The 12806-nt window shown below is 38.7% G+C and overlaps 3 protein-coding genes across 7 annotated transcripts; 2 read left to right on the top strand and 1 right to left on the bottom strand.

Moving 5' to 3' along the window:
* Positions 1-814: 814 nt before the first annotated feature.
* LOC103960811 (putative disease resistance protein RGA1) lies at positions 815-7265 on the top strand. Of its 2 annotated transcripts, none has more exons than XM_048567010.1 (4): positions 815-2040; positions 2325-5936; positions 6036-6578; positions 6842-7265. In XM_048567010.1, the coding sequence occupies exons 1-3, from the start codon at positions 916-918 to the stop codon at positions 6072-6074; spliced, it is 4776 nt and encodes a 1591-aa protein (XP_048422967.1). In that variant the 5' UTR covers positions 815-915; the 3' UTR covers positions 6075-6578; positions 6842-7265. The 2 variants fall into 2 exon arrangements, with proteins under 2 accessions (XP_048422967.1, XP_048422971.1); XM_048567014.1 differs by having other exon boundaries at positions 817-2040; positions 2325-5946.
* LOC103960798 (transcriptional corepressor LEUNIG_HOMOLOG) lies at positions 6465-9624 on the top strand. Its single transcript, XM_048591243.1, has 8 exons — positions 6465-6740; positions 6971-7072; positions 7357-7398; positions 7498-7614; positions 7723-7920; positions 8643-8852; positions 9027-9147; positions 9234-9624. The coding sequence occupies exons 1-8, from the start codon at positions 6465-6467 to the stop codon at positions 9329-9331; spliced, it is 1164 nt and encodes a 387-aa protein (XP_048447200.1). The 3' UTR covers positions 9332-9624.
* Positions 9625-9985: 361 nt separating this feature from the next.
* LOC103961652 lies at positions 9986-12272 on the bottom strand. Of its 4 annotated transcripts, none has more exons than XM_048567115.1 (5): positions 12012-12265; positions 11702-11781; positions 11239-11336; positions 10294-10469; positions 9986-10207 (listed from the first exon to the last, which is right to left on the bottom strand). In XM_048567115.1, the coding sequence occupies exons 1-4, from the start codon at positions 12202-12204 to the stop codon at positions 10331-10333; spliced, it is 510 nt and encodes a 169-aa protein (XP_048423072.1). In that variant the 5' UTR covers positions 12205-12265; the 3' UTR covers positions 9986-10207; positions 10294-10330. The 4 variants fall into 4 exon arrangements, with proteins under 4 accessions (XP_048423072.1, XP_048423079.1, XP_048423084.1 ...); XM_048567122.1 differs by having other exon boundaries at positions 9986-10182; XM_048567127.1 differs by having other exon boundaries at positions 9986-10469; positions 11708-11781; positions 12012-12272.
* Between the last annotated feature and the right edge of the window lie 534 nt (positions 12273-12806).

Genomic DNA, 12806 nt, shown 5'->3' with positions numbered 1-12806 from the left:
TTATTTTTGTACACTCTGTAAGGATTTTTGTAATAGTTACTTGTATAAGAGAAGTTATTGTCTTACGTTTTTAGTTTTTAGTTTTACTTTTACTTTTACTAGCGCACGGGGCGTGGAGTCCCACGGATTCCGGATTCGGAGAGAGAGAGAGAGAGAGAGAGAGAGAGAGAGAGAGAGAGAGAGAGAGAGAGAGAGAGAGAGAGAGAGAGAGAGAGAGAGAGAGAGAGAGAGAGAGAGAGAGAGAGAGAGAGAGGAATTTGGGTTATCTTTACTTACAGAAAAGAGAGGATTTTTGGGAGAGATGATCATAAACCTTTTTATGATTTAGTTTGGGGCAAAAAAGTAATTTTATAACTATTTATATGGGCTTGAAACCCATGTAACATTCCTTATTTGACCTATGACTAATTAACAAAAATATTTCATTGATTAAGTCCAAAATAAAAATTGACCATTGATATATGGTTCATTAGTAAAATTTTTATTAACCTTTTACTAAATTTCCTGAAATTTCATTATAGTTTTTACAGTATCCAAACAATAAACTTCACAATTTTTAGGAAATTAAATTTTACAATTTTTTAATTTTTTAATTTTGATTTTCTTAGTAATCTTAAATTTCTCATTTAAACAAAAGATAAAATTTCAATCAATGCAGTATGAAAATAAGAGATGTGAATCTAATTTCTCTTTAAAAAACTTGTGACCGAAACAACAAAAGTCAATTGGTATCTAGTGACCACATATACAACAACTTTACGTTAGAGCCACAAAAACAGATACAAGATAAGGCAAACATGCATTATTGTCATACGTACCGCTCCTTGCTATCTATCAACCAGACTAATACTGTGCCTATGCGCGCTGTGTTTTGGTTTTAATCTGTTCTTTGATTTGAGATCTGTGTACGGAAGGATGGATAGGGCAGACATATCTAGTTTCACTGCTGAGGGAATACTTGCAAAGGCAGCTTCACTTTCCAATGAACCGCTCGTCCGTTCTTGGGAACTTGAACCAAAACTGAAAAGCCTGCATCAAACATTAGCCATGATTCAAGATATCACGCGTGAAGCTGCTGAGCAACCACAAGATCCGCGTGAGGCAGTGGCGTCGTGGGTGCAGAAACTTAAAGACGTAGCCAATGATGCTGATGATGTCTTGGAGGAAATCAACTATGAAGTTCTCCGCCATAAGCACGAAATACAAAACCATCTGAAGAGAAAGGTACTCAACTTCTTTTCACTCTCTAATCCGGTTGCACTTCGTCTTAAAACAGCACTTAAAATTAAAAGCATCAACGCACTGTTGGTGGATCTCGCCAGTCGGGCATCTTCTATGGCACTATTTTCCAAAAATATAGATGCAAGTTCTCAAGCAATGAAATCGAGGAGAGAAACCAATTCATCAATTGGCAATGAAATCATCGTTGGCGGAGATGATGCCGTGTCAAACATAGTTGCAACCTTGACCAACTCAAAAGATGAAGAAAATCTTTCTGTCATGGCCATTGTGGGGATGCCAGGCTTGGGAAAAACTACTTTGGCCAAGTTGGTTTATAATGAAGATGCGATAAGTCAACAGTTCGATAAGAAAATATGGATATATGTATCCAATACATTTGATGCCGATTTAATTTTGAGTCGAATCTTAGAATGTGTTAACTGCGGAACGGTTGATATACAAAGTCAGGAGGCAGTGCTTAAAAGCCTCCAAGAACAGTTGACGGAGAAAAGATGTCTTCTTGTACTTGATGACGTTTGGAATGAAAATTCTGAAGAATGGAGCAAATTGATGATTTGTTTGTCAGAACTTCATTTTGCACGGGGGAGCACCATACTTGTCACTACACGCAGTTCCAAAGTTGCAACAATTACGGGAACACTTCCTCACTATGATTTGGGATTTCTATCGGAAGACGAATGCTGGTCCATATTGAAGGGAAGAGCATTTGTAGATAATACTGCTCCTACAGATCCTGATCTAGAGAAAATTGGAAGAGAGATTGCCAAAAAGTGTGCAGGTTTACCATTTGTGGCAAAGGTAAAGACAATTTATTTTGTATTATTTATTTGAAGCTTACAAATGAGGCTATTCAGAAATACATGGTGCTCTTCTTAGTGGGCCTAAGCGACCCATTAACCTTATTACAGATATTGGCCCATTAATATTGTTAGGGTCCTAACATTCTCTTTATCCATTAACATCAACGTTATAATATTAGTTACCCAGCTTCTGTCAAACTACCAACTAATGTTTATTGTTATAATCACTTATGAAGTCCATGAATAATTTAACAGGAAATCTAACCATATATGAACCAACAGGTTTTCGGAGGAATGTTGCGTTCTAAGAATGGTGCAGATCAATGGTCAGCAATTCTACAAAGTAAAATATGGGACTCTCCAGAAGCAAAAGAGATTATCATCTCGGAATTGAAGTTGAGTCTGGATAATTTGAAACTCCCGTTTTTGAAACAATGCTTCACTTACTGCTCAATGTTCAAGAAAGGATCTGAAATCGAAAGGGATGACCTAATCCAACTGTGGATGGCTCAAGGATTTCTTCACCCCTCTTCCGAGAATATTGATATGGAGATGGAGGATATCGGCATTGAGTATTTTCATATTTTGTTGCAAAACTTCTTATTTCAAGATCTTACGAAGGATGAATTTGGTGGTGTTGCCAAATGCAAGATGCATGTTCTTGTGCATGATTTTGTAGAACTTGTATCAAAATGTGACAGCGCAACTTCGGATTCTAATGAGATGGTCGGAACACTGAAGATTCGACATGCTTCACACATTCCTACTTCGGTTTTGCAATCAATTTCGAAAACAAGTTCAAGGGGATTGCGCTCATTGTTTTCTAATAGTGAAGTTCCCAGTAACATGTTGCCAAGGTATAGAGGTTTACATGTCTTGAATCTTTACGACACTGATATTACGGAGCTGCCTATTTCAATTGGGAAACTGAAGCAATTGAGGTACTTAAACGTTTCTAGAACAAAGATTGAAGCACTCCCCAAATCAGTCGGCAAGCTGCATAACTTACAGACATTAAGAATGGAGCATTGTAGACGTCTGAAGGTGTTTCCTATGGAAATGGGAGATTTGATCAACTTGAGACACATCTATTTTGGTCCTGTCCAAAAAAAGAAACGTGCTAATTTTGGTTGGTACAGGGAATCTCATGTTAGGGTTGGGCAATTGACTAGTCTTCGAACCATGCCTTATTTTATTGTGAGTCCTGATGGAACCGGTCGTGGAATTGAGGAATTGGCTGGCTTAAACCACTTGAAAGGTGAGTTGGCTATTTATGATCTGGAACATGTGAGGGATGGAGAAGAAGCGAAGAAATCAAATTTAGTTGGGAAGAGAAACATACGAAAGTTATCACTTATATGGGGTGAGGAAATGAGGCCATGCAACAACAGTGAAGAGGATGTTCTCCAAGGCCTCCAGCCGCACCCTAATCTTGAAATTTTAGAGATTCGCAATTTCATGGGTGCTCAATTTCCATCTTGGAAGCCACACAACAACTTGAAAGAGATTCGATTATTTCAGTGCGATGTATGTGGGGAAGCCCCTATGCTTGGCCATCTACCTAGTCTTATGCATCTTGAGTTTAATACAATGTGCAATCTAAAACGTTTGGGAGATGAGTTTTATGGCATTGATGATGCAATGAAGACCAAGGCTTTGTTTCCTACATTGAAGACATTTAGAATTATTGCGGCCCTAAATCTGACCGAATGGATTGAACCACCAGTGGTGAAAGAAGAACAAATATCGGTGTTTCCTTGCCTTGAGGAGTTGGATCTCGTGGAGTGTCCACAAATAAGAAAATTTCCTGATCATTTTGCATCCCTTCGTAAGTTGGAGGTGAGTATTTGTCACGAGCTATCAAACCTAACAAGTCTGGTAGAAAAGTGTGCCTCTCTTCAGAATCTGGAAATATGCAGCTGCGACAAACTCAGATCCCTTTCATTATTTGGTTTGACATCCATCCGGAAATTGTTGTTTAGTTCACGTGGTGGTAAATTAACAACAACCAGCCAGCATAGTGGACCAGAATTGTACACTGGAGTTTCTCTTGAGGAGTTGTCCATAAAATGTCCATCTCTTGAAAATTTGGGAATAAGCCGCTGTGATAGTCTGATATCCATTTCAGTTCACGGTGTAACATCCCTTCGAGGATTGGAGATTAGTTCATGTGGTGGATTAATATCAATGGACCTGCAAAGTCTACCAGAATGCTATATCCCTCTACAGGTGTTGTCTTTAAGGTCGTGCAGAAGTCTAGAGTCAATTTCAGGCTTACACGGATGCACATCCCTCCGTGAATTGACCATTGAAGATTGTGATGGACTAAAAACTTATGGGCTTGAATCTTGCACTTCTATTCGTGCACTGGGTGTCGACGATTTTCTACAATTGAGGCAGCATGCAGCTGATGGGTTAGACATGTCTCTTATTGAGGAGTTGACCATTTATAAATCCCCCAAGTTAATAAGCATTTCAAATCACGGTCTAACGACACTCCGCAAACTGGTACTTATTGCAAGTTGTGTACCGGAATTGTCTATCGGCAGCAGTACTACACTGGAGGAGTTGTCTTTACAGGATTGTACATCCCTTGGTTCATTCTGTATCGACAAATGCGAATCTCTGAGGCATGTTTCGGTTGATGGGCTAGAAACACTCGCTATTCTTGAGGAGTTGACTATAAGGAATTGTCCTAGTCTAACATTCATTCCAATCATTCCATGTCTTCGAGGATTAGTGATTGAGGGTTGTGAGAAGCTTTCAAGTTTGCCGAGTGGGTCGAAACTTGAGAGGGTTAAAATAAGTGGTAGCCCCAACCTACCATCCATTCCAATCACACCATGTCTCCGAGAATTGGTGATTGAGGGTTGCGAGGAGCTTTCAAGCTTGCCGAGTGGGTCGAAACATTGCGACTCACTTGAGAGGGTTAAAATAAGTGGTAGCCCCAACCTACCATCCATTCCAATCGCACCATGTCTTCGAGAATTGGTGATTGAGGGTTGCAAGAAGCTTTCAGACTTACCAAGTGGGTTGAAACATTGCAACGCACTTGAGAGATTGAAAATAAGTGGTAGCCGAAACTTAGTACGTATTCGAATTTCAGATGTATTCCCGCCATCCCTTGGGCAATTTATAATTGAAGATTGTGCTCAACTATTAAGCCTGAAAGGCCGTCATGAATCTCTTGAGGAGTTGAGTATTGTGAATTGCCCCATGCTAAGATGGAGTTCAGTTGCCGATAAGGGGAAGAGTCTGACCGCCCTCCGGAGATTGGTTATTGCAAGTTGCAGCGGACCAGAATTGAACATTGACTCTATCAGTACTCTTGAGGAGATTTCTTTACGCGATTGCACCTCCCTTGTCGTGTTGGAAGTTTTGTGGTGCGATAATTTGATATCTCTAGCAAATGTCGATGTAACTAGCTTGCAATCTCTGTCCGAGTTAAGTATAGATTCTTGTGAGAAATTACAATACTTGCCGACGGGTCTACACACTCTGACTCGTTTGAAGAAATTATCGATTGGTGGGTTGTGGGAGGAGCTCGATTCTTTCCCGGTTCCGCAAATTCCATCATCAGACTCGTTAGAATTCTGCGGGTGGCCTAAGCTCAAGTCTCTGCCTCAAGTAATTCATCACTCGACTAGTCCTGTAACAAAGCTAACAATAGATCATTGTGATGGGCTGGAGACTCTTCCAGAGTGGTTGGGTGACCTTACATCTCTTACCCAACTGGGGATTAACAATTGCAAGAATCTCAAGTCTCTGCCTTCCGCCCAAGCTATGCAACGCCTCACCAACTTAAAACATATATGGATTGATAAATGTCCCTTTCTGAAGGAAAGATGCGCCAGGGGTACAGGCACAGAGTGGCCCAAGATTTCTCATATTCCGGTAGTCACAAGTAATTCCTTCTCTCTCAAAACAAATAATTCATTTGTTCAATTCTCCTTCTCTCACGTTTCTTAACTTTCTTTGCCTCTTCTTTTGTAGCACACTGAGCAATTAGTATGCGGCTTGTGGAGATTGTAGGACATCAGAAGCGAAGTTAGCTTAGGAGCTTAGGTGCAACTCAGAAAAGTTTGTCTATGGATCCTTCATCAATTTATGGACAAACAAGCAATTTTACAGTCAAAATTTGGACTGAGCAGTGCAGGTGACAACACCTGACTGTCAGATACGGCTCCTTTCTTCCTTCAGGATTGAATCAAGCCTCAAGGCATTACAGGTCTTCCTTTGAAGGGTTGGCCTTTAACTACTACATACTACAGGGAATCAACCAATACGACAGAATTTGGGTGTACAAATGCAGAAGCCAAATCTTCAGACCCAAATCAGTTCTTTTTGGCATCTCAACAACAGCAGGTTTTGGCACAAGCTCAGGCACAAAATAACGTTGGAAGTTCAACAAATTATGGAGATATGGATCCTCGCAGATTTTCTGGACTGCGTAGGGGTAGCTTGAATGCAAAAGACGGCCAGTCTACCAGAAATGATGGATCTATGTCCTCTCCAGTTTTATCAAGTTCACCAAAGGTAACCTTTCTGATGTACCCGATGAGGATTAGGATTCATGGTTGTTGTTGGGGTTCTATGGTTAAGGATGCTGTTAAATCTATTGTCGTAAATGTTCCTGCTCTATTTTCTGAGAATTTGGTCTTTTCAACTTTTAATGGTTATGATCAATCATCATTTCATGTGATTTCTAAGTTTGGCTGTTGATATTTACTGTTTCCAAAAACTTTGATCCTTTGAAAGGTTAAATTTTCTTTCTCTGAAGCTTTGTTGGTGTTCAACAGATAAAAATGGCACAGATGCAGCACCCTTCCTCTCAACAGCATGAACAATTGCCACAGTAGCAACTGCAACAGGTTGTGCATAATTATGCAGACTTAAACTTTGTACTCTTTCTGTATGTCCTTGGTTAGGGATCCAAGTTAGTTATCACAGATGTTCGATTTAGACCAAATTCATCTCACCTGGCAACAGCTTCAGTTGACAAATCTGTACGATTGTGGGATGCAGTCAATGTAATTGTCTTTACTCTCTTTTATGCATGGTCTGAGCTGATACAACCAGGATGTACCTCAATACGTTTATAATTTCAAGATTTTTTTATTCATTTGTAATTTTTAGTTGTTAGAACGTTCTAACGTGCATTTTCATTGTAGCATTGTTGACTTATTAATCTTATCGTGGCAGCCAAACTATTGTTTACAAGCATATACGGGACACAGCTCCTATTATGTCCCTTGACTTCCACCCTAAGAAGACTGATTTATTTTGTTTCTGTGATCATGACAATGTTATTCAGTACTGGAATACCAACCCATTGTCTTGTACTCGTAGTTCGAAGGTATGTAATCTTCTGTTCTTTTCTTCCAAGTTAAGCGTTATTTGATTTGTACGAAAGCTATACTCACACCCTAAAAATTGTCTTTATCATTTGGGGCAGGGAGGTACTGCCCAAGTGAGGTTTCAGCCAAGACCTGGACAACTGCTGGCAGCAGCCTCAGATAAAATTGTTTCCATCTATGCTGTTGAAACTGACAGGCAAACACATTCGTTCCAGGTACCATGTCTGTAAATATGGGATTAACTGAGATCCGCATTAATGTTAATCTGTTGCTGTAGAAACAAGTGATTAGTTATACGATTAAAACGTCGTCCTCAATCTCAGGGGCACTCTGACATGGTAAACTACATTTGTTGGCATGCAAATGGAGAATATCTGGCATCTGTCAGTCAGAACTTGGTGAAGATTTGGTCGTTATCTTCGGGAGAGTGTATTCAGGAGCTCAGCTCTGACGGCAACCAGTTTCATTCGTGTGTCTTTCACCCAAGTTATTCAACTCTCTTGATCATCGGAGGAATCTCGGTAATTTCTTAACCTCTTCTAGACTTCTAGCAATAGCTTCATAAACAAATAAAGTAGCAGATGATGATATTCATAGTAACTGCGTTGACCATGGTAACCTATGGTTAGTAAGTTATTATGTAAAAGGGTAATTATTGCTAATAGTCGCCTTCATGGTTGTGAGCTAGTTTTTGGAGCTGTGGAACATGGCTGAGAACAAGACCATGACAGTTGCGGCACACAAGAATATAATCTTGGCTCTGGCTCAGTCACCTTATACTGGAATGGTTGCGTCGGCAAGTCATGACAGTTCCATCAAGTTATGGAAGTAAAGTCAAGCTTAAAATACTCCGAGAGCGCTTTGGTGTGGAAATCTGGAGGGGAGACTGACATGCAGATATAGAGTTGAATGTGCAGTGTTTTAGTATTTCTAGTAAATAGCTTTATATGCAGGGTTTTCCAACAACCGTATATGGTAATTAGATGATCCTAGTTAAACCCCTTGACAAATGATGTAGAATAAGTTTCTTTTCTTATCGATGGGTTTAACTCTTCTGTCTTAATATAATCTATTAATTTTAGTGTCTAATATAATTTTTAATTTTAGTTTATATGTTGTTAAACAATTGCCACAACGATGATATGATGCTACAATCTTATGCCTTTTGAATTAGGACCCAATGAACGTAATTTTGGATAAGATGATCAACATCTATTGATGTTTTTTTTCCGCTGAAAACCAGAAAAAGGAAACAACACTCTTCCTGTGGACCTCCAACAGCACCAGCACAGGAAGCACTGTTGGCCCTTCACCCAGTTCGCCAGCATCAACTCGCACGCCTGGTGATGGAATTATGACAGCCAATAGTACGCAGCATGTTAACAGAATGCCAAAAAGCTTGATGATGTATGGTTTAGAAGGAACAGGACTGGCTGCATCTTTGAATTTACTGGTATGCTGAGTTGCTGTCAGTAAACATTGCCAAAAGCTTGGTTCTATTGTTGAGGAATCACGATTCTGAATGAGTTTTGAGTACCAAATTTTATTGTTATCTTATGGATGCTGAAACGGAGAAGGTAGAAAAGCCAGAGCGACTCTTCTTCTAACAGAATCGTTTTCTGTACAGGATGACATTGGACAATTTGCAGATGTTGGTTCTTTAGAAGATAATGTGGAATCATTTTTGTCAGATGATGGTGTGACATTAAAGCAGAGTCCTAAACAGCGTCATAAAGATTCTTCTGAAGGTAACTTGAAGGTTTTCACATTGTATTCAGAGAGTTGCTTCAGTTTCTTCACTGTACCTAAGCTGTGGCCGCACTGTCCAACTCAGGTTTTTACAATTGTGAAGTTGGCTCCAGTTTCTTCACTTCTCTTCTGATGGGAAGTTGCTGGCTAGTTCTGGACATGACAAAAAGGCATCAATTTTGAAGAAGCACTTACATGGAAAGGAAGCCCCTGAGGAGAGGATTAAACTTCTCTCTTGGGTCAAGGACCAATTCAGCTAAATTTGGTAAAAAAAAAAAAAAAAGTGGCAAAAACTGCCCGGAAAAGGTCACCTTTGGAGAGGTCAATCTCCTAGGATATTGAATTTCAACGTCTGGGTCTTGTAGTAGAAGAAATAGGGCATCAATACGAACTCGTAACTTCTAACCTCGCGTGATTCGTTACCATATGAGACACTTATGAAGAATTTAAGATTGAAAAGAAGGAAATGAGAGGGATAAACGAGAGGGAAAAATAAAATGGATTGGACTAAAATTGTTAGGTATAAAATCAACCTGAGTCAATTATTTTGGTTGGGCTAGTCTAATTGGGCTTGTTTAATGTTGTATTTTATTCTAACCGTTAAATAAAGTTATTAATGAGTTTTTGGTTAAAATTCTAAATTTTAAAGTCATTTTCACTGATTTTATTAAATGGGAACGTATCTTGTTCTTTGGTTTTTCCTTCTTGTATGCGAAAGAGTTCTAGGACAGTGCAGTCCAAATCCGACCCAACACGGCTTAGGTAACCGAAAGTTGAGGCCCATTTTGATAGTATCTTTCTAGTGCTCGAGTTGTTCATCGACAGTGTTCAAGTGAATTGTTAACAACTCAGTCTAAATTTCGACGTACGAAATGAAATTCCCAAAAAAATTCAGATTGATGGAGTTTGGATCGTAACGTGACGAGATTTGTCAACGTACTTGTTTGACTAACTATGAAGGTTCCTGCTCCAATCCCCCGTTCCAGTCCCGATGCTGGATCACAGGGTCCAGATCTTCACAACGCCCCTTCAATCTGCCACGAAGTCGACTACCGCAAGCTTAAATACAGACAGTACATAAATTAGCGTTAACAAGTCACTAGTCCATCAGCCCAAGGACTGAATGGAATGGATAAGATTCCTACCGCTAAAGAGAAATGCAGTAATGCAATTTATGTGATGCTATGGCGTTGGAGGCGCTAATTTTGCTCCCTGCTTTGCTTCTGACATTTCGACTTCACATGCACTGGTATTTGTAGATTTTTCATTCTCCACTGCCATTTCCTTGATCCTCGCTTGTTGTATGGCACGCAGCTCGTATCTGATGATCAAATCAAGAAATCACGTTTAATGAGTGTGTTCGCATGTGCAGATGCTAAACATGATCTAGGGCAAGCAAAACATCGCATAGTTCAAAAGAGTAACGACGCAGATGTCTTGACAAAGTATGGTGATAGTCACGTGGACTCGTATCATCATATGCACCTGTATTTATAGCTTGAATCTGTAAATTTGAAAATGTGTAGTGATGGTCACATTTAACAGTTTTGATTTTAACATGACTCTTTTGCTATAAGCATCATCCTGTTGTGGACAAGTTTTCAGGGATCGAAAGAAGCTTCAGGTGCAAGCATGATCGCAGCAGTTCAACATTGTTGACATCTGCTATAAACTTATAAGCCTTACCATGTCAGACTAAATCAAGAACTTGGTGCTATCTGATTCAAATGGAGTACATATGTATTTCTGTGCAGTCTAAGCCTATGTGTTTGACCAAACCAATTCCAACTGAAAGTTGAGTATTCAAGTTCATTGAGATGAATGGATCGTGTTTGTTTGATTCGTTTTTCCAAACCAGTCTTCACTGGCCCTATGATATGAAGAGACTACGAGTCTAGAGCTCCATCAGGAGCAATCAGTATGTTCCAAACACTAACAAGATAATCGGCTCAAAATATTCAAACTAAACCACCTAGACGAATACTCCTAAATCCCATCAACAACTAATCAATCATTCAGGAGTTCGGACTACGATATCAGATAACATTGGTGCGAAATGATAGAAAATCCGAAACTTGTAAAATACTTACTCCGCCACGTGTTTCTTGACAAGCATAAAGTACACTCTCCAAAATTGACGTTCCTTCAAGTAGCGGGGGCATAGCTTATATCTCAAATGTGAAAGTTCCTGAAAATATGAAAGATCCAATTCATAAAAATGCTCTTAAAGGGCTGTATAATGCAGTGCAGCTCCAAAGTTATAACTAATAAGAAATCTAGATATGGGGCCTGGAACACCCAGGGTAATCGAACTTCCCGAGCTCCTAGGACTACAACCATTTCTTATTTGTACTACAAATTCAACACAACTAAAGGCACTAACCATTATAAAAGCAATTACAAATTGCTAGAGAACATTCCTAAAAGGCCAAGGAGCAACATTCTACAATTGTTGATTTAAATTTACATGCTTTACTCAACGAACTTTAGAACTGTGAATTTGACATCAATTACAAAAAATATTAAACATAAACAATGAGCTAGAATTCAAACCCTAACTCTTGAGAGCACAATGGTGGCATGCCTTTCCTGCCATCCAGACAGATCTTCATCTTCTTCAGCTCCCTCATCGTCTGCACCGCAACGAATCAATGCAAATTAACTCCATTAACATGAAAAGAAAGAACCCATTGCAGTCCTTATCCACACAAAGAAAAACCCAGCTCATAAATTTTCATTATTTACCCAAAATCAAATTAACTGAAGAAAAAACCCCATTATCAAGCTAAAATAATTACTGTTCCAAAACACCAAAAGAAACAATTAAAATTAAAATTAATTCAGAAAGCTGTTATCATTGTACCTGGAAGTGGGAAATTCCTGAAAGTGTCCAAAGTGAAGGACTTGACAAGATCGACCAACCGCTCCGTGACTCCCAGCTGCTCTTCTTCCCTTTCGTTTTGCTGGGGAAGGAGGGTTTGCTCTGAGGGATCTGGGTTACTGGTCTTTTCACTATTCTTCAAGAGTTTGCGTCTGAACCACGAAGATAAATCCATTGGCAATGCCAGAGTGCATGGTAGTGAACACACAGATGTTGAACATCAATATTTTTTTTTTTTTGGCTCTTTAGATATAAATCCTTAAAACTCTTATTTCTTATCTAAAAACTCACTTAATTATAAACATTCAAATAAAATTCAAATTTAAAAATGATTGTCACATAGGAAAGTAATTGACCTATTAATACAAATTATTTACAACTTGTACCACAATATTCAAAATAAATCAATAAATATTTTTACTCACCTTAATTACAATGAACAAATAATTTAGAGATTGTTATTGACACTCAAAAATTCTCATTCTACACTCCAAACTTTCTATATTTAGAAAGAAAAATACATTTGTAAAGAGTGTAGAATAAAATTTTTGTAGTCTTAATAATACTTTCCATAATTTATTGCATATTATTACCCCAATCACACACATATATATACATATATACGTTCAAATGTATACAGAACTACCATAAGCTCAATATATATATATATATATATATATATAGTTTACCTATATATATAATACTACTATACGTTCATATATACATATATATATGTATGTATGTATGTATGTATGCATAGTACTACATATATAATAG

Source organism: the organism of the source record quoted next, unplaced genomic scaffold, assembly GCF_019419815.1.
Source record: "Pyrus x bretschneideri cultivar Hongxiangsu unplaced genomic scaffold, Pyrus_bretschneideri_v1 Contig10, whole genome shotgun sequence".
NCBI classification, from domain to species: Eukaryota; Viridiplantae; Streptophyta; class Magnoliopsida; order Rosales; family Rosaceae; genus Pyrus; species Pyrus x bretschneideri.
Note: the sequence above shows the minus strand (reverse complement) of the source record. Positions and strands in the feature narration are given on the sequence as shown.

What these genes read in the sequence shown, in the direction of transcription:
- LOC103960811 (XM_048567010.1), top strand. Translation starts at nt 916, where the DNA reads ATGGATAGGGCAGACATATCTAGTTTCACTGCTGAGGGAATACTTGCA. An exon ending in GTTTACCATTTGTGGCAAAG is followed by an intron (nt 2,041 to 2,324) that starts GTAAAGACAATT and finishes ATGAACCAACAG; the next exon opens with GTTTTCGGAGGAATGTTGCG. An exon ending in CCAAGATTTCTCATATTCCG is followed by an intron (nt 5,937 to 6,035) that starts GTAGTCACAAGT and finishes CTTCTTTTGTAG; the next exon opens with CACACTGAGCAATTAGTATG.
- LOC103960798 (XM_048591243.1), top strand. Translation starts at nt 6,465, where the DNA reads ATGGATCCTCGCAGATTTTCTGGACTGCGTAGGGGTAGCTTGAATGCA. An exon ending in ATGATCAATCATCATTTCAT is followed by an intron (nt 6,741 to 6,970) that starts GTGATTTCTAAG and finishes GTCCTTGGTTAG; the next exon opens with GGATCCAAGTTAGTTATCAC. An exon ending in CTGCATCTTTGAATTTACTG is followed by an intron (nt 8,853 to 9,026) that starts GTATGCTGAGTT and finishes TTTTCTGTACAG; the next exon opens with GATGACATTGGACAATTTGC.
- LOC103961652 (XM_048567104.1), bottom strand. Translation starts at nt 12,204, where the DNA reads ATGGATTTATCTTCGTGGTTCAGACGCAAACTCTTGAAGAATAGTGAA. An exon ending in CAGGAATTTCCCACTTCCAG is followed by an intron (nt 11,782 to 12,011) that starts GTACAATGATAA and finishes GTTGCGGTGCAG; the next exon opens with ACGATGAGGGAGCTGAAGAA. An exon ending in GTCAAGAAACACGTGGCGGA is followed by an intron (nt 10,470 to 11,238) that starts GTAAGTATTTTA and finishes TTTGATCATCAG; the next exon opens with ATACGAGCTGCGTGCCATAC.